General features: G+C 37.4%; 1 protein-coding gene across 9 annotated transcripts in view; it reads right to left on the bottom strand.

Annotated features, from left to right (window-relative positions):
• The window catches only part of UTRN (utrophin), a 391474-nt gene that overhangs the window by 231239 nt on the left and 138803 nt on the right, over positions 1 to 21432 (bottom strand). For all 9 annotated transcript variants that reach the window (XM_026109804.2, XM_064509199.1, XM_026109805.2 and 6 more), the window contains 9 exons: positions 19381 to 19572; positions 17080 to 17252; positions 14432 to 14582; positions 12750 to 12925; positions 11464 to 11599; positions 8031 to 8180; positions 6926 to 7010; positions 5056 to 5261; positions 3703 to 3820 (listed from right to left, as the gene is read on the bottom strand). In XM_026109804.2, coding sequence (XP_025965589.1) covers positions 3703 to 3820; positions 5056 to 5261; positions 6926 to 7010; positions 8031 to 8180; positions 11464 to 11599; positions 12750 to 12925; positions 14432 to 14582; positions 17080 to 17252; positions 19381 to 19572 — 1387 coding nt within the window. The remainder of the gene's footprint in view (positions 1 to 3702; positions 3821 to 5055; positions 5262 to 6925; positions 7011 to 8030; positions 8181 to 11463; positions 11600 to 12749; positions 12926 to 14431; positions 14583 to 17079; positions 17253 to 19380; positions 19573 to 21432) is intronic.

Below are 21432 nucleotides of genomic sequence, written 5' to 3' on the forward strand. Positions count from 1 at the left end.
AATACTTTCATTTCACCACAAGTTTTTACAGGCAGAAGTTAAGTAGATTTTACAGCACAACAGAAGTGTTATTGATCACATCCTTTAAGTATCACATTTCTCTCTCAATAACTGGAGTTACATTACATGATCAATCAACAGCCTTTAGCCTTTAATAAACAAAGGGCAAAAAGACAACATGATGAGAGCCTGGCAAAAAAAAACAAACCAAACCAAAACCAAACAACAGTGTGTCAGGGAAAGTACTAAGTTTGCCTCCCACAGAGAGATAAATGGCATTATACTTTTTTCTTAACACTTACAGGCCATTAAAAATAAGGGGGGGGGAGGTTACTTGACAATCTCTAGAAGGTAGAAAAAGGTCTTCCCTATTACCTGCCCCGACAGTTAGCAGCAACACATTACATTGCTAGAACAGAAGAATGAAAAAAGAAACAAGAGAAAACCTCAAAACAAAAAACCCAAGCTGAATTTCTGGAGTACAGCTGTTAAATGACCTAATTCTCAAAATAAGCACCATTTTTATTTTAATATCTTATTCTAACATATCTAAGAAGCATTTTAGTAAAATAACATTGCTTACAAAACAGTTTCAACAGTTACAGGTAGGCCATAAGAACGCTGGCTCTGTGGTCTGCACCACCACCGTGAAAAAACTCAGCTTTTCAGAAGAGATTCAAATCCTCTTTGCACTGCCCATGCAAGAAAGTCTGTTCAAGTCAGTTTATGTCATTTCATCAACCTGTTGTATGATTTTAACCTCAACTTTGGGACACATTACATTGCTGATTTTTAAACAGAACTTTTTAATTAATTTAATGGCAGCTTTACTTGTTACTGACAGGAAAATACAAGCCTCATTTATTCATCCACACAAGACATTTAGTTTTTAAAACAATCAGAAAGTTCCTTTCAGACAAACATGGACTTTTGTATTTAGAAACTTCACAAATACAGAGGTGAAAGTCACTACCATGGGTAAACTAGTGATTTTCAAGAAACATGACACTATCGCCACGAGTTCTGGGTGCTATGGTAATTGTCAGTTCCTTCCCATTCAACTTCCAGTACTAAAAAGCCAGTGTTCTCATGAACTGTGGGTAGTATTGATTACATTTGTTCTATTAGAAATCAGTGTCACATACTTTTATGCCTATCTTAGATACCTCCATGGCAGCAGCAACAGGTAGGCAATATGTAAAATATCTCATGTTCATCTTACCAGTAAGTATGTCATTTTACTGTGTACATCTGAAAACTAACATACTTGATACCCAGGGAACTTTAATCTTCTACTAAGTAAAAATGTTAAGGATAGCACTTAAGCTAAAAAAATCATTTAAATGGACTTTAGCCTTTCCATTCTTTTTTTTTTTTCCTCTCCTGTCCTTAAGGACTACATTTAACAGCATTCTGTGTAGTTTCACAGTGCTCTCAGACTGTGGCAGTGAAGCTCACTGGTCAGAGCAACTATATTACTGGTGAACAGAACTGTGTAACACAGATTCAATTTCAAGCCAGAGGCAACTTTTGGACTTTTGGATTAATTTTCATGTATGATGTAGGTCATACTGAATATAAGAATTCAGAAGAAAGCTTCGGTACCCCTAACAGCAATTTTTTTTTTGCTGTTTTTTATATATATATATATTTTTTTTTTTTTTAAACATGTTACAACATTGGGTAATAGTATGTTCAAAAGGAAATCAGCAGCTTCTGTGAGAGATCAGTGATTTCACAAAAAACAGAAAAAGAAAAAACAACAGGAGTGAAAGAAGGTTGTAACACTGTGAGCTGGCTAATGAACAATGGAGAAAAGTCTAAGTGTTTGAGTTCTCCCTGCAAACCTGGAAAGAAGAAAGTATACCTGAGAAACAGCTGTCTACAATAGCAATTTAATTGAAATGGATAGATATTTGAAGTTTATATAGAATTACTAGTATTATGGAAAGAATATTGCTTGTGTTGCATATTTCTCCCTTTGAAAGACCAGGTTAACCCTACCTCAGTTAAAACTGCCTTCCACTCAGAGTTCATAACAGATTTATCTACCGCTGACATATTTCCCTGCTCTTCAGTCTCCAGCAAAACAGAACAAAACACAGTGAAATTCTCAGTAACCTTAAGAATCTGCCCTTGGGTTCAATAGGCTGCTCCCTAGAAAAAGCAGCCAAGAGCGCTAGCCTGGTATCAAAGCCAGAAAGATTTGAAGGGATTCCTGATGAGAAGGCATTTTTAATTTCAAATGTCCACACAGTAATTGGGAGGGAAGTTTCAGAGAAGGAAACTTTCCTCTACTTCTGTGATCATAGCTCTCCAAGTAATTAGGCTTCATCTACCAACATACAGCAGATTCTTAAGAGTTTATAGGACATAAGAATAGTCCTCAGTGTTTAAAGTAACAAGGTACATAAAGCAGTCTTGACCTTCACTTTTCTACAAAGAAAAGCAGAATCATCATTTTCTTTGCAAATGTTAGGGGCAAAAGAAAAGAACTTTCATTTTTTTTCATGTTTCATGACAGGCTGCAAAATCTTCATATACATATAAGATATGTTCTGGAAGTCTCATGCATGGCAGCGTACACCACTTCTGTTCCCCTTTTGTATGGGGCATGACTATTGGGGAACTCAAATAAGTAAGTTTTCTGAACACACTCCCTTCATTTCTTTTCACCTTCTGTGAAAAACCAAGAATGTTTTGGGCCTGAATCTTCCCTTTGTTGAGTGACTCCTGTAGACTATACAGAATTACTGTCATCCCTTAAGTTTCCAACTGTCCCCTAGGTCTTTCTGGCAGTGAAACTGAGAGCCTAAAAGTTCCTTTAGCTTCTTTGCATCTTACTACCAATCCATTCCTTTTGTGATTCTCAGATTTCAGGTGCTGTCTCATCCAACCTTTTAACACTGGCATGGTCTCACCCCATTATTGCCTGCAGAAAGTCCTATGGACATCAAGAAAACTCATGCAGAAGTAAAGGAGAACTATCTTGCAGAGGAGAACATAGGGAAATACATCTTTCCATTTTTTCCCCACAGATTCTCTGTGCTTCTAACTGTAAAATTTGCTGCCGAATTTTCTAACCTTAACAACTGGTAAAGCTTAGGAGTTCAAAGAATACACTGCCACTTGATTTCTAATTGTGTCCTTTGTATCTTTTCTTTCCCTAAGTACCAGCAAAAGAAATTTTCAAAGAAGGCACAGGCCTTTAACATAGAAACTCAATTTTAAAATACGTATCAGTAACTTAATGCATTAACTCTCAGTCAAGATTTAAAAAAAAAATATTAACACCATGCTAGTCTGAGTTCATACATTCATCCATTTCATATAATAAACTCTTCAGTGCAACACAGCTCAAAGTAAAAGATAAAAATAAAAAAAATATTATTAGCTTCTTTATATTGATAAAAAAACAGATGCAGATCAAGTGATAAGGATTTCAAGTAACTCTCAAATCTTAGCCAAAATATTTACTCTTGTACTTCTAAATCGGCCAGTCAAGAAAAGCAGTGGTGATTCTTCTTCTATGAATTTTAATTAGACTGGTATAGTGAAAGCCATTTAGGTGCTACATTTTCGGTGTATTCAAGAAAGACAACTTCAATTAGGCTCAAAATCAAGATTTTAAGAGAAAAATATACACATTATTTTACTGTTGCAGAAACATTGTATTTACAAACACAGAATGGTAGAACTTACATTTTTCTGTGATCACCGTCCTAATGTCTGAACTGGAAGTTTTATTTTTCAAATTCTGAGCCAACATAAAAACAGAATCAAGCTGAGGGTGTCGTTGGTCCAAATCCACCTTTGTTATCTGTTGAGAATTAGGATGCGATTTTTAAGTACAAAAAGCAGAATTTAACTAACACAATATCTGTATTATTTACAGGTGAAAGATGTAGGCGTCACTGTAGATAGATGACTGTTACCGTTACTGTTTTACAAATGCAGCCCTTGAATGGTCACAATATTCTAGCAAAACTTTAAAATACAAAGGTACTCTGAATGACAGTTACTGAAAATCAAGATGCACACGTTAAACTGTACAAACTACCCAGTTAGTGGAATCATTGCATAGTATTTTCCAAAACCTCTTTTCCACTCTTCCATAACTTATTTTCCCATTACCAAGGCCATTACTAAGTCCTGATCATTAAAAAGAAAAAAAACAAGTTGGGGAGAGGGAAGAGAAGGGAAGGGGGAGAAACTGTCTATTAGACAGTATGCATTGCACACAAAACTTGGGTATAACTTCACCATGGCAATGTACTAGAACCCCATATTACAAGTACTATACACTTAAAAGAAAAAAAAAAGAAAAAAAAAAAAACACTTTCCAAAGCTACTGTGCACCAAATTATTCTTTCAAATTGCATATAAGGTTAGATACCCACAGGAAGAGTTTAGAACTTGTTTAGGCTGCAGCTTTTACTCATAGTTTTATTCATGTTAGTTGATACCAAATCAAACAAAATGAACTTTAATGGTACCATACATCTCACATTGCAGCCCTTAGTCATGGCTCAGCGTAACATGAACTATTAACAGAAACAAGTATTTACTTCATGAGTATTTGTGTTACAACTTGCAAGCACTTTAGTATGTTTCTGTAAATCAATGTATTCTAGTTACAACACAATAAAATTCATTAAAAATCACTACAGTGTGGATCACAAAGGTCACCTTCCAAACAAGTCTGAAGTTGCTCAGAAGTCTTCAGCGTAAGTTACGTATACATCCCTAAAAGCATCCCTAGCAAATGATACTTGCAGGAGCTCTTCTTTATATGGTTAAACTGAAAAAACAGCATTGCATAGATCACGTAGGGAGACAAGAAATCAACAGAAAAGGGTAGAGGGGGAAGAGGGTATATAAACAACTACGGAACTTCAAGTATATTTTTCAAATTATGCATGTACTGCAGTCAGCTTCCATTATTTTTTCTCTTCTCCAAATTTTTTTCTAAATGTTGTTAGCTTGTATTTTAAATAAAGAAGTTACAGGTATCTGACAATTTTCCAAACCACTAATCTTGTCAAGAAAGCGTACTTTCATTCGTGCAATAGTCCGACTGATGTCTTCAGCATTTCCCACGGTGACTATGTTTGACTTGAGCATCTGATCAATCAATACCAACCAGTCAGCCAGCTCAGTTGTAGTTTTATCCAGATCAGCAGGTGCAGAAATTTCCAAAGCCTGCTGAGTCTGAACAGGAATTTCAAATGAAGAAGATACTAGCACCACCTTTTGGATATCTGAAACAACAAACAGAGTTTTGAGGTTTGGGGTGGGGGGGAAAGAGTGTCCATAGCCAAAGGAGCAATCACAGAATTACAAGAACCATAATTTCATGTGTGTGGGGGGGAGGGGGTTGTAACTTCTATAAGTATGCAACAGCATCTACAGGACAAGGATAGCAAAATTATTATTTCAGACTCTTCAACGACCAGGAACTAAGTCACCAGAAACTGCTTCCCCCTAACTCCTCCTCTCTCCCATTTTTTTTTAAAGCTAATAATTATTTCATTTTATGACAGAGTCACTCAAATGATTCAGGTGTAATACAACACAAACAAGAAGAAAACAACTTCCAATGGGAAAACAGCATTTAAATCCAATGAAGTAAAGCTAAACACTCTTTGAGTGAAAGATAATACCTGATCCCTATTGGGAATACAAAGCAATTATTTCACTTAAGATAAATGTCTAAAATTGTCTTCCTCTCTTGAATTTTTTGGTGGAAAGATTTTCCCACTCTTGGCCCAGAGGTCCCCTAAGTACAGAAAAGCAAGCTACTGCAATAGATGATCCCCAGACTTTGCAATACACAGCTGTCCTATAAGGGGACAGATTCCTGGAAGTTCAGCCCACGCTGCCTTTCTATCCATTTAACCTGACACCGCAAAGCTTAAGAATATGTTAAGCAGTAGGATTTTCTCTGGAAGCTGTTCTTGCTCAAGATTTCTTTGTTCAAGAAAACACTAAGTTAAATCAAGCTCAAGCACAAATACAACACAATTGCCTCAAACAGTAAAAGACAGTAGTTTTACTTAGCAAATAGCTTGTATGAACAAAAGCAAGCTGAAACAGAGTTTTGAAAGGCTGATACTACAACAAAAGCTCTTTTTCTCCTTTAAATTTAGTTTGTCACCACTGAATTAAAAAAAAAAAAAAAGCTGATTTACTTAAGTTCAAGCTGTAAATTCTTTCAGGCAAGAGCTGTCTTTTTTTTTTTTTTTTTTTTAACCTGGTTTTCTAAAAAGGGCATCTGCACATCTGCTTTTATAATCCATATTTGGTCTGCCTCCAGTAACTTCTGAAAAAATAGCCAATTTCAGCATCTTACACAAGAGAAGCTACCTTAAGTATACCATGTTCTTACAAGGTTCAGAAAAATAAGTAGCTAGTAGATGAGAAAGACTTTATCTGTGCCCCTACAGAGCCAGAAGATACAGAATGACCTTTTATTTATATAGGACTGCAGAGAATCTGTATGCAGGAGACATTTTACAAACACTCAGCTGCAGGAAAGCTTCAGTCAGATCTCAGTTACTAAAAAGCATGACCACAAGGCACAAATCCATAGGAAAGCAGGATGTCACAAACAGAGCTACCTGGGTTTTATTTTATACCTGGTGTGACGGCTCCTGATGAGGACACCTAAGCATTACTAAAGCACTCCTCCATTTCAAAAATTTAGGGGAACCCCAAGGAACACCCCAACCCTGAACTGCAGAGTGACTTCTCCCCCAACATGCTCCCTCTGTCTTTTCCCTAGTAGGGAGGTAGTCCAGAGTACACTGATGTACCATATTTCTTCTTTCCACTTTAAGTTCACAAAAAAGTTCTTCTTTTGTTTTGGACTGCAAATAGGATTCAACTTAAGCACAGCAGAAGCATATATCTGTTCATCACTCACCAGAATGCTTTCTCTGTGTTACAAGATGGGGCTGCAGAACAAATAGCTCTAGTTCTCTCAGTCTGTCAGGCACTTCTTTGAACACCTAGAGCCCAGTAGAGAGGGGAACAAAAACAGTAAGAAATCCTACATTAACAGCAAAAAAGAATCATTTACTAGAACATGCAAAATATTCTCTATTATGTTTGCTGCAATGGAATGCTTCAGATACTTTGAAAGCTCTGATGAAATGTATCATTTAACAATATTAAAAATGCCAAGACAGGAAGGTAGAGAAATAGGGAATTAAACTTTAAAAAAAAAAAGTTATCACTAATCCCTACTGTAGCGGAAACAAATCTGCCTGTGATTTTGAAGATGTAGTGATGAAAATGTAAAATACAAAAGGAAAAAAATCCCCAATTTCATGGCTGAATGAGTAAGAAAATTTTTTCTTTCTCTGAGTTATCAACAGCCCCTTTTTCTGACTATTCTTACCTCCTGAACCCACGCTTTATCAATACAAGTAATTCCAAATAATTTCAATTCCTTTTTAACATGGATCTCCAGGCTCCACTTGAAAAAAATCTGGTTTCACGCCAATCAATGAGATATTTTCTTCCCACATAGTTTCCATTGAGACCAAGGAGTTCAATACAGTTTCTAATTTTCACCACTTATATTAAGGAAGCATCCCAGAGAACTGACCAAAAATTTTCCTCATATAACCTTACCTCAGCTTCATTTGTTTTCTTTCTTAGCAGTTGTAACCATTACGTTTTCTTACAAAGCAAATATTTATTTCGACACTGTCGATTTAAAATTACTGTCTTATGATTTGCCTCAAAAAAAAGAAATATTTTCAGTCAGGCTCTTAGATATTTTATTTTTTAATCAGCTTTCTTTTAAAGCAGTGGAGAACTCATACTGTTTGATAAATGTCCACCAGGGTTTTCAGGTGGACATGGATTAGAAATTCATGCCTGTGGTCACATTTCCTCAACATGCATGCATGGCTTCCAAGACATTTTCTGCGTGTCATGTCTATATGGCAAGAACAACAGCCATTCCAAATACACCATTCTATTTTCCAACCATAGGTAACCAATATTGCAGAAACGCACACCTTATTCCACCTCACGTTGACAGACTGCAGGCTATCAGAAAGTTTGTCTTTTTCCTGCAGACTAACGTTTTTATCCAAAAGGACTTCAGGTTCAGTTCTGTTCAGCCATTCCAGTTTGTCTCCCTGTACTTCAATCTCTTCACTTAAGACCTAAAAGAGACAAGAGAGTTTTGGGCTGAAGCTGAATGCATACATGCTCAAACAGTAACACCAGGGGAAAAAAAGTTTTCCTTTAACTTTGGGAAGTTCTCTGGAAATATATAACGGAAGAGCTTCTACATTTTGAATTGTGTGATACATCCAGAAATTATTAAAACATTTATTTAAATGTCAATATTTATTTCTAACTGGAAGGGGACCCCCGCCCCAAACATAATAGCCAAGGTGCCTACAGCCTCATATCATGCACACCAATTCTCATCGCGCAAGATGCTACTGTTTGATCACCTCTGGAAGTACCCCATGTATCCAAAAGCCAACACAATGTCAAACAAAACCACAGCCTGCCTTAGTCTGGGGGCGGGGGGATGACAGCTAAAGGCCCAGTCCTGACGTTAGTTTTATACGTATCGTTACATTAAATGTCTACAAGGTGCTTTACTCGTAAGGAATTGTATTCCAAAGATAGTTAGAAACTAAACATAACCTTGCAATTTTACTTTGATCCATACCTGAGACAGCCTTTTTTCTCTTTAAATATGAAAGTGTGGGTAAGATCCTGCGAAAAGAAGGTTACTCGTGGGCATACTTCTCACTGACTTTCCAGTAACTGTGCTATCGTTTACCCACAGACTATAAGGACTGCAGAGCAGAAATCAGAAATTTTGTCTTCAAAGCACCAGAACAAATAAACAAATAATAATAGTAAGTACACGCCATATTTATTCATCCCAATTTTTATACTAATATCTGTTACCCAAGTATTATAAGGTGTACATAGTAAAACAACAGGAACACAGGCCTGAAGAGTGGAGGGTGGATGAAGGGAAAGCAGTGGATGCTGTCTACCTTGACTTTAGGAAGGCTTTTGACAGTGTCTCCCATAACATCCTCAGACAGGCTGATGAACTATGGGATAGATAAGTGGACAGTGAGCTGGACTGAAAAGTGGCTGAAGTGTCAGGCTCAAAGGGTTGCATCAGTGGCACAAAGTCCAGTTAGAGGCCAGTCACTAGCAGAGTACCTACCCCAGGGGTTGATACTTGTGCCAGCCTTGTTCAACTTACTCATCAGTGACCTAGATGCAGGGACAGAGTGCACCCTCAGCAAATTTGCAGACAATACACAGTTGGGACGATGCACCAAAGGGCTGTGCTGCCACTCAGAGGGACCTCAACAGGCTGGAAAAATTGGCAGAGAGGAACCTCACAAAGTTCAACAAGGGGAAGTGCCGAGTCCTGCCCCTGGGGAGAATAACGCCATGCCCCAGTAGAGGCTGGGGGGAACTTGCTGGAGAGCAGCTTTGCAGGGTAGGCTCTAGAGGTCCAGGAGGACAAGTTGACCATGAGCAAGCAATGCACCCTCATAGCTAAGGCAGCCAACAGTATCCTAGGCTGCATTAAGGTGTTGCCAGCAGGTCGAGGGAGGTGATCCTTTCCTTGATGAAAGGATCACCTCAGCCTTGAGGAGACAGCACATGGAGTGCTGGGTCCACTTCTTACCTCCCCAGTACAAGACAGACATGGACATACTGGAGCAAGTCCAGCAAAGAGCCACAAAGATTAAGAGACTGGACCGCCTCATAGGAGGAGAGGCTGCAAGAGCTAGGACTGTTTAGCCTGGAGAAAAGAACGCTCAGGGGATCTGACCAATGCATTTAAATATCTGAAGGGAGTGTGTACAGAAGACAGAGCCAGACTCTTTTCAGTGGTGCCCAGTAATAGGATAAGAGACAATGGACACAAATTGAAACACAGGAAATTCCATTTAAACATAAGAAAACATTCTTTTCACTGTGAGGGTGGTCAAACACTGGACAGGTTGTCCAGAGAGGTTGTAGAGTCTCCATCCTTGGAGATACTCGAAAGCCATCTGGACATGGCCCTGCACAACCTGCCGTAGGTGACCCTGCCTGAGCAGGGGTTTTGGGCTGGATGATCTCTTGGATCCCTTCCAACCTCAACTGTTCTGTAATTATGTGATTCTGGAAGGGAGTTCAGTACCTTGTTACAACAAGCACTATATCAAAAACATGCCCTTCATAAATTTACAAGGGTCTATCTTAAGACAAGTCAATTTTTCATTTTTTACTCTCTATATGCTCTTTAATTGGAGGCCATTCCCAAATCTCCATTTAGAAATCTCATTCTCATTCCCAGGCTGTATTTATTCCTGACTGATTAAGTTTACATCAGTTGTTCTTGCTTCCCTAATACCAGCCTTTAATAATAGCTCTTCTCTCCAGTATTTTCCTATTTCTCACCATCCTATTGCTTCTCATTGTTCTTTATTTGACTACACAAAACAAGGCAAGCTCTCCTTGCATATGAGAAGTTCTTCACTCTCCTGAAAAGCTCAATAATCTTACCCTGTAGCTGCTCTACTATACCTTTTCCTTAATATATGTAGCCATAATTGTACATGCTGTTCCTGCAGAGCTTTAGTAGGGGCATCAAATATGGTATTTAATAATGCTCTACCTCTGTTTTTCCATCAAATTCTGCTTTTTGCCTTACCCCAGTCCCACTCCCCACTTCAGGTATCTATATTAAGATAGGTGACAACAAAAATTAAACTTTCATGGTAGCCAAGTGGCCAACACTCAATTACCATAAACCAGGCTAAATTTGATTAGACAAATACAACTCCAAATATTTTACATCAATTATACAAATTTGTTGGAAGTTCAAGTTTTTCCATCTGATTTGGTCTAGCAGTAGACTATTTATTTATTTATTTAAGCTGCCCAATAAACAGGACAACAGTGTTTACCTAGCCATGTATTATTAACTTATTTTGCAGGCAAGAATTTCTGAAGAGTTATTGAAGGTTCTAATATATTCTACTAAAAGCACACTGAAATATTAACTTTTACTCCTATAGTTAGATCTTATTAGCACCATTTTAAAATTATTGGCTTTTTGTTACAATTTCAACAATAATAAATTAGATCATGTGGTGACGCTACCTTGAGTAAAATTCCAACTTACTAAGCTGCATCAGTCATATATTTATTTCCCTCTTTCTGAAACACAGCCACCATCTTCTGGCTAGATAACACAGTTATCAACCAACTTGACTATATTATGAGATGCTCCTTGCTCAGGTAACTAATCTCACAGAACTGTTTCATACAGACATAATTTTTCTCGGGCTACTTCTCATTCTGAAAATTCTCCCACACAAAAGCCACACCCTGACACTTTGCACAAAGCACACCTGTGTGCACGCACGCACAGATGCATGCACGCACACACACACTAATCTCTCTTGCCTTTAATTCTCGCAGATTTTCTTCAGGGTCGAATGTAAATCTTGTATCCAGAGCATTTTCTACATTTTCCAACCAGCAACGCAGCTCAGCAAGCTTCTTTCTGTAGTCTGTCAGCTGCTGATTCTCGCCTTTCAGCCTTAAAAACAAAACCAAAAAATCCACATACACTTCTGCAGGGAACATGGCGCGCCAGTCTTACACTACTTTTGATGTGACACAGTTGTATGTTTTTCAGCAGCAACAGCATTTAAAGGGTTAATTTTGGTATGCAAATGAGTCTTTTCTCATCATTAAAATGCACGATACTTTCAAATTAACACTACCACTTAAAAATAGATAAATTTCAGCTCAAAAGTATAAAACAGACTAAAAAGTCTGTAGAAATTATTAAACAAAAGTGACAGTAATGACAACATCCTCAGGCCTAATCAATGTAAGCCACTACATAATCACTGTTTGTGAAAATACTAGAAATACCCCTAAACCCTGCAAGGGAAATATTCCTTAATATAACTTCTCAAACTAAATTAAGAAAAGCGTTATTTCATTTTTTTAAATGCACTGAAAGACTTAAGGTATAATTATATCAATAACCTCCAAAAATAACTATTCATTCCAGAGATTTATCCTTGTAAGTTTCATTAAGGGGAAACTTCATATCCTAGGATGCACTGAAAATTTTTTGTATTTATCTAAGACAATCTTGCACTTTGATCTTTGGAAGGAAATTTAAGATTATTTCACAATGGATTTTCATTTTGTTTAGAATTTACCTGGACAAACAGATAAAATAACTGCAAACGTAGAGCTAAACCTCTTACTTTATATCATCATTCTTGCATATCCGCAGTGAAAGAGTTTCAACCAGTATCTCTGAGGCAACGCAAAACTAAAAATCAAGGTAATGTATTCACAGTTCAACTACTTTAGCCAGAGGAACTAGTCTGTTTCCCCTTCCTTCCCTCCATCCCCCCTTTCCCCCTCCAAAAAAAAGCCTGGCTTAGCAATGAAGTGATTTTAAAAACAAAGGAATACTGTAAAAAAGGAGTTTTTGTGGCTGTCATTGGGTTGGTTGTGTAAAACACAGACTCACTAAGCAGTCAATTGCAGGTGAATTTATGAGAAATTGGTTCTAGGAGACAGTTCAAAATCAGAGGTCTGGATGTCATGAAAATTCAAATTAATGACAGTGTGCTAGAGAAAGCACCATCTCTCCCGAAGTCTTCTAAATGAGATCCTCCTCATCACGTCTGGTCAGACACACAAACTTCTGATTAACTTATTACCTCTGTTGTCTGTCCATGACCTTCGCAGTGATTGCTTTCCAGCGCCTATTCAATCCCGCCAGCTTCTCCTGCAGGAAGCTTCCATCGGTAGCAGAGAGTTTCTGTATAATTCCTTCCGCAGTTCTGTTCAATGCTGAAACACTGGTCTGATGACTGCTGACTCCCTCTTCAAGTTCCTGTCAGAAATATGAAAGTCGCACAGAATTTTATTACTGACCTAAAGTGACTTTGATCTGTGGCTCATAATATCGAGGATGAATGCCGGGTGCATATTATTTTGCTAAAAAGGGCACTTAGAGCCATCTTGCCTAAAATCGGATGCAGCTGTTGTAAGTTAAGAGTCTGTTGTTGAATCTAGTTCAATTTCCTGATGAGTGTCATAAAAGGAGATAATGATACAGAATAGGCTGCTGAATACTACTTAGCATCAAAAGTAGTCATTTAAACCATCAGTATTAGAATCCACACTCACTTTTGATTTCTTTCCTCTTAACATGTAATGCTTTTTAACATTGGTAGCAGATGGTATGACTTTTTAACCAGTTCTTCTCATAACTCATGCCCCTGACTATATCTGTAACTTTACAGTATTTTAGCAAGGATAATTACAGCTATGCTCTCCAGACATCACAGAAAATCCATGAAACTAAGGGAAGTCAGAAAATGTCAGGATCAAACCTTCGAGTATCCTTAACAACCATAAAAACCTTACATTGTTAGTACAAATTCCTTTGCAGCTAGACTAGAAACAAGATGATGCACAAAAGAGAAGGGAAATGCCCTAGAAGAAAACTCCAAGCAGCTCTGACAATAAGATACATTAGGTAGATTGTACATTTGTTTTGTAACAGATACCTAACACCTGGATAACCATTTCTCACAAACCAAAAAAAGAACAAAAATTTCATCCTCAAAGTCATGGTTTCATCTCCTTATTTAAAAAGAAAGTAAAGTAGTTTCAGCTAAGCAGAAAAGTCTGCTCTTTCATAATGTTTTCTAGAAAAACATCAGGGAATTAAATTCTAGAGTTGAAGTCAGTGTGTGTGAGTGTGTGAGTGTGTGAGTGTGTGAGTGTGTGAGTGTGTGAGTGTGTGAGTGTGTGAGTGTGTGAGTGTGTGAGTGTGTGAGTGTGTGAGTGTGTGAGTGTGTGAGTGTGTGAGTGTGTGAGTGTGTGAGTGTGTGAGTGTGTGAGTGTGTGAGTGTTCTTCTCTTTTTCTAGATTCCCTATTCAAGGCACCATATTGCAAAGTTTCTTAAAATAATCATTTCAGAAATTATAATCAACCGTGGTTGGTTTCAATTTTTTATTAGGAGTAGAAAGTAAGTGAAATAACATGCTGTATTTCTTAACCGATGAACATACACATTTTTAAAGCTGTAACACTCAGAAGTTTTAAAAATTATAAAAATGGTGCCAACAATTGAATTATGAAATTATCTCAAACCCATCCATACAAGGAGTCATCATTAAACCACATAGTATAAACAGCAGTTGTGATCTTCTCCCCAGAATCACTTTAAGCTACATCTGAAAAAGAAATTTTAAGTTGCCACTTTTTGCAGTATAATTATACAAGCTAGTTTCAAATCTATACCCTATGTCTTAATACACACAATCAGAATGTTGCACAAAAATCTAGACTTTTTCCAGCTTGCCTCTTTTCTGCACAAGTTCTGCATACCTGCTGATGCAACCCAGCTGTCTCCAGCTCCAGGCTACCATCTGGATCACGGGCATCGGCTAGTAACCCTTCAGCTTCAGTTATCCACTGGGAGAGGTCGCTGAGATCACAGTGGAACTGCCTCCATGCCTCAATCGCTCTATCAAAACAACTGTTTGTAAACAAAAAAGTTTAAAAATGTATCCAAAGCAGTACAGAGAAAAGGCTAAAATTTGTGTACTATTGATATTTAAGAACTGCTAATGCATACCACTTGCCTTGCAAAACAGAAAGACCTAATACAGCCTGGTTAACCAAGTCCCTGTACTGAAGACTTCCTGACACTGCAGTAGCCAGTAAAAGCCAACAGAACAGACTCTCAATAACTTCCAGCTGAAGGAAAAAAAACCCCGCAGTCCTAGGCAAACTTTCTCTTTCTATCACTAAGATAAAGATTGATTAGCTGCATCAAGTTGGTCCGCAGAACCTTTTTTTTCTTTATTATAAAGCAGCTCAAATACCAGACAGTGTGAAATATGAAATATGATTAATTGCTCGGGGGGGGGGGGGGGTGTTGTTCATTAAACCATGGGTTGCTGCTGCCTGGAATCTAATAAGTGAAGGTGATTTTGATTATATAGAACTGACTGCATTACCAGTGGAGACGCATAAGCAAGTCTTACACAGTTTAATCACACCATAATTTCCCATGCGTTTTGCTATTATTGGCATATTTGGAGCCTCAAGTTAATCTGTAGCTTAACTTAAAAGGCAACATTTTTTAGCATGGAAGGCTGAATTACTACAGGAGGAAAGTTAAATGGTTGTTTTTTACTAGCTAAAGAGACAACAGTTCCACACTGTTAACAAGCTAACAAGAACAGTACATGAATGTTAAGTAAGAAAAGCACGTCAGAAACGCATACAAAGTGACTTGTTTTCAATTCGCTGACTGCTAATACTGTTAGCATTGCAGAGAAAGTGGGACAGATGTCTCAAAGGACACAGGACTTAGGACAAACAACATGAGATCTACACCAACTCCAGTGGGCTGGATAGCCTCCCAATTAATCCAAATTAAAAAAAAATGGTCATCTTTAAAGATTTGGGAGGCCAGGTCTTATGCTAATCAGTGGGCCCCCACTGATGTAAGAAGAGGGAAGATCAAGATCCCATCTGTGGTCAATCATTTTTGTCTTAATTCCAACAAAGAGACCAGCATTACTGCATATATACAGATGCAATCTGAAATTAGCAGCATAACATAAAAGTTATCTGAAACCAAACTTTAAAGAGTTACCATTGCATCTATTTTCTTCATTAATTAAATTCAGCAGAGTTCCTAGCGAGATTATTTCCATTCAAATTATCTCTCATTTTTAATCAAAGCTTGTCCATATTTCCTGCACACAAAGTTTTTTGTTATTATTATTCACAAGGTTTAATTCTAAAAAACAGGAAAGCCTGAAAAATCTGTATTTAAACTCTTCTGACCCTATCTTCTAGGTTTCTGCTCAACTCTGCTTAACTGTTAAGTAAATGAGATTTTACTGACACTTACAAAACGACAAAATCAGTTAAAGCTTTTAAGTTACCAAAAAAAAAAAAAAAAAAAAAAAAGCCAAAACTTAGTGTGCCTCATACATACAAAGAAAACAAGGTTGCTGAGCTACGGACATACAGACAGGTACCAGATTCTGGAGCAGTCATCTCCAAATACGGCAAGCAACCACTAGCAGTCAGCAGTCTTAGACAATACCACCAACTGACTTTTATATACCTGCACATACCCTAGTACTCCGTTAAACAACTGAAAACATCAGCTTGTGTGACATACTTTTCCTAAAAGCATCTTATCAGAATATGCTACCAAATATGGTTGATACCAGAATTCCAGTGCTACAAAGCAAGTAAACATGGCTAGACGTTACACTACACTCTACAGAACATTTGCATTAACTATCGCTTTATTTACATTACCATTGAAAAGCAAATATTGTAAAAGGTAAATTTAAGTACAGTATGAGCCTTTTCATTTAATTCTAGACATTCATACAGTCATTTTCAGTCATTCAGTTTCTTACACAGCAGCAATCATATCTATTACTGTTTACAGGTACTCAAATTACTTAATGGTAATTCCTGAATCACATTACATACTTTCACCATTATCAGCTTAAAACTCTTCCATAATCAGCCTATGCCTTTCTGAGACACTTTTCCAAGTGAGCCAAAGTGGTATTGAGTTTATTTTTTAACATTTAAAGATGTTTCAGATGAAAAGATGTTTTCAGTGTAGAGTATTTTCTGTATAGGACTGAGCGAAAAATTAATGCTTAGCTTAGCCTGGTTTTCGTTCAGTTTTGGGCATAAGTGAAATTGCAGCTTTTTGATAGTCTCGTGGAAAGGAAATTTTATGTTTTATAAAAAAAATATCCTGTACAATAAAGTAAGGCAACCAGCTTCATGAAAGCACCCAAACTAGAACTTGCATGCTAACTGTTTCAACATTCAGTAATTCTGGCAACTATTCTGTAAGACTGAAATACTAAATACTATTCCCAAGCTCTCAAATTACACTACTCGGATACTTCTGTAAAATGCTTATGTTCTTCAAATACATAAAATATTCACCACTTGGTCTCACAAACCAGAAATCCTTGACTTACCACTTACGATCATTGTACATCCTATTAATTCTGTCCCATTCTGCATTCAACTGGGTTAGTGCATCTCCTATTTGTATAGCCTCAGGTCCAGATGCTTCTAATATAACATCAGGCTGTTTCTCATGTATGACTGCAATCTGATCCCCAAGTTTGTCCAAAATGTCTTTTATGTTCTACAAGCACAGTAATGGAAGAAGCCGTTAGTAAAGTCAACACCAGCAGCAAAAAAAAGACCCCAAAATAATCTCTCCAAAACACTGTTCCAAAACCAAGATCTGCAATAAGATTGTGACCATCAGAAGCACCAGTGGTTTATAGATTTAATCAGCTTTAACAATCCAGTATAATAGCCCATCACACCTTCTTAAGCATGTGTCCTTGTTTTTTTATGAAGAAGATGAAATATTTTATACAGATCTGTTTCTGAGGTAAAATGGATACTATATTTCTCAAAATAGCATGATCTTAACTTGATTATTAAACAAAAACACTTGTGACATGAAGATATTTCACATATTCCTTCCTCACTTAAAAAAACGAGTCACAAGATGTGTGACATCATTATTGTTTAAACTCTCATATGCACAGAATTAAAAAAGCAAAAGCTACATAAAAGTTGTAATTTAAATGACAAAGGATATGACAAGTGTCAATGTTAAGCAATTTATCTCAAATATGGTTGAACCATGATGTAGCAATACCTTACACAAAACCAGACAGCATTTTGAGAATTCCTTAGTAGTGGGAACAACCAATCCAACGTGCAAACAGTCAAATTTATTATCTTTTTGAATTTAAAACACCACCATTTCTAAAAATTCTATGTTCTGCTATTTCCCTTTTCTGAAAAGGTTTTCAGAACATACTGAAATTTCAAAATCGTAGTGCTAGGAGACCTGCGCCAAAACGAAATCTTTTAAACCCATCCTAGCATAAACACTCCTAATTGCACTTAGGGGAGCACATAAACAGAACAAACAGGGAAGAGAGAATCTCGTCAACAAAACAGAAGAATCACTCACTCTGACAAAGGCTGGAACCATTCCCCTATTTATTTTTCTGAAAACTATGTGAAAAGCCAAATATGCAATAAAACTGTTCCTTGGAGCCAACCAGCTGTGAAATGTAAAAGCTCTCTCCTGTTCCTGGGCTACTAAACAGTAAAAGTTTAGGAAAATGCTTAGCACGTAGCACATGGGAAGCCAGTAAGTGAAAGGTTGCTAGCTGCTCTTCCTTTCTTTCAGCTGCCTTTATAGTCACTTGCAAAGGAATTACACAGTATCAGGATGTATATAAATGCATTCAGGAACAAAGAAAAGCAGCAAAGGCAGCTTTCTCTGTCAGGGGACCGGGCCAAGTAAGAAGAGGTAACCAGAAGCAACAATAAGGTATCAGGAAAAGATATGCAGAGCATGTGGGCAACCAAAGGTATGTACACAGCACAGGTGGTAAGAGAAGACTGTAAAATTCTGAAAAACTTTTAAAGGACATATATAATGGGTACAGAAACTAGAGCTGAACTAGCTCTGGGTGAGAGGCAATGCCTGACTAGCTCAAGTGCAAAGACACATGAACCCAGCTATGCTTCCCAACCCATATAGGTACATCCACACTGTACCACATTACATGAAATTTTCAGCTTAAATGGATGTTTTCTATGGAAATCTCTGTATCATGCTCCTTTGCATGCCTGAAGTCAACCACAGGACTCAGACTTCTGCATATTTAACTCACATTTGACAGTAGGATTCACAATTTTCAAACATTTATCATCTCATTTTGAAGAAATGCAAATTCTTAACAACTTCCTCACTGCTAATCGCACAAGTAAATGCACTGACTTGAAATGAGGAGTAGTGGGAGCTTAAAATTGAGCACATATTGGTGTTTTGCTAATCAGAGCCGACTGAGCACTATTGTCCTGTGGCCTTATTCATATTTTCATATTAATGGCAAGAATATCCCTTTGTCCCTCTACCCAGGTAAGCAACCATCTGATTATGACACAAAGAAGAACAGCTATGTTAAAGAGACCGAGGAGGAGTGTTTGGAGGAGATCATCTTTAGTGTTCATGTATATAATACACAGGCTACATGGCGAAAACAATGACAACTTCTACAATAAAAGAGACAAACTCTCCCCCTCCACCACTACATTACGTAATTCGCAACATATATTGATCTAGCATATATAGAGTGAAAAGGCAGCTACTAATAATCCTTTGGGATTTTTCTGCTTGATTGGTTTGGTTTCGCTATTCCCTTCTCCCCTCCCCATCTTACGCTTAAGATGTGCGGTACCTTCAGCGCGTCTTCCTGAGTTGAAAAATCCTCATAAATGCCAGTATTCAGCTCTGGTGCATTCAGCAACAGTTCAACATCAGCCATGGCTAACAAGACTTTGTTGATCTCAACCAAGTATTCAGTTGAAAAAGGCAAGGCCCTGACTCCTGAGGCAAAGTGGCCTTTTAATCTCTGTTGGACAGGGATTGCCTACAGAAACATGAAAGTTAGTTTTATATTTCAAAAAACAAATAATTTTAAGAAAAAATATCCTAAATCAAAAGACTATATTCTGAATAAGTACTTTTTCTATGTTGTAAGACAAAACAAAGGCCTTTCTATCAAACAAACTTATATAATTTCAGAAAGCCGTAAGACCTACAAAGCACTGGACTGGTTCTATATTGACAAAAAACAAATTAGAAAACAGTATATAAGATGCTTAGCAATAACTTTGGAGAGTGGGAAGGATGCTGACTGCTTTGTTTCCTCTCATTGAGATTCTTATCCTTTTTCCAGAAGTTACACTTCTTGATTGGGCCTATATCTACTGTTGGCATCAAATGCCTTTGTCTGCTTCCTTGGTTATAGAGACCTTCCACAAGTTAGCAAATCTCTCAATTGAAGCAAACTCATTTCCTTTCCACGTTCTTCTCAGCAGGCATACCCTCCCACATTTCCTCAAACCATTTTTTAAATTAATTAATGCTCTACTGGTATTAAAACATTCATTTTGCAGTAGTAAGAGGTACTAACTCCTTCACATCTTAGCAATCATCATCTAGCCAAGTACCATGTCAGCAGATAAGAAAGCAAGGACAGTAATTTAATGCAGCTTTTTCTTTGATTATATGAGATACACTAGATCTGAGAAATGCACTCTGCAACTTCAGAAGCTTGCTTTAAGAAGCTATACTGTTGCCATGCCTGGCAAAGGTAGCAGGGAGCGGCAGGTGAAGCAGGCGCTCCACAGACTGAAAGCAGTTTCTTGCTGAAAAGGTTTCTCGTCCTACAGGATCCCATTACCATCTGTGAAAACTGCACAGTTCTTGAAAAGCAACAATAAAAAAAATAAACCCACCTCCCACTACTGAAGAATTCAAGCAACATCTGACTAAGCCACTGCCCTGTACTCAATGAATTTGAGTTGTCAGCAAGACAGAGTGACAGAGGTATTCTTCTTTTTGTATGATTTACTAAAAGCAATGGCTGAGATCATACTTAAGAGCATGAAAGTGTTATGATTAAATCCATGTTCACAGTGTAAATCAGCCAGTGCATTCTACTTCAAACTAGTCTGGGCTAGGGACACATGGAGACAGCTGACAACCAGGAAAATATTAAGCCCCTCTAGCAAAGTTGTTTGCAAGCACCTGTCTATATCTTTATCCTCCACATGTTTCTGAGCATTTCAAATATGTCATTCAAATTAACTGGAATCTAAATACACAGCATATGTAGTTCAAAAGCAAAAAGGACTGCAGCAAAAAAAAAAAAAAAAAAAAAAAAAAAATATCACATGAACCAATTTCAACATTCAGGACTTCATCTCGTGCACTGAGTGCTCCTAAGGGTGTTTTTCTTTTTAAAGTACACAGTCATCTCCCTGTAACTGAAACTGAGGACACAGTTATATTCCCACAAGACCTTTACCATAAAATATATTGTGCTTGAGTCATGCATTGCACACCAAAGAAATGATATACACACACATAAGTATCAAACCTAGTCTAATGAAATCAAGTATTGCATACAGAAACACAAACACTTTAAAATAATCAGCATTAACTTCTGATTCAATACCACCACAGCAAGCAAGCTGCAATAAAAATCATCCACTACCACATATGCTTTAGTTATGAGTTTAGTATCTTGTTCCCTGACACCCTCCAAACATTTTCCTGAAATGCTGTATATGTTTTGCCACCTGCCATCACTGAAATTTGAACCAAAAGCCCAACACTTAGACACTGCTGTGATTCTCCCGTGGAAGGAGAGGCTCTAGTTGCAAAGATATCATGCAAAGTGCCGGCAACTGAAAATATCTTTTCCCCAGCAGCACAGAAAGTG

The sequence above is a fragment of the Dromaius novaehollandiae genome, chromosome 3 (genome assembly GCF_036370855.1).
Source record: "Dromaius novaehollandiae isolate bDroNov1 chromosome 3, bDroNov1.hap1, whole genome shotgun sequence".
Taxonomy (NCBI): domain Eukaryota; kingdom Metazoa; phylum Chordata; class Aves; order Casuariiformes; family Dromaiidae; genus Dromaius; species Dromaius novaehollandiae.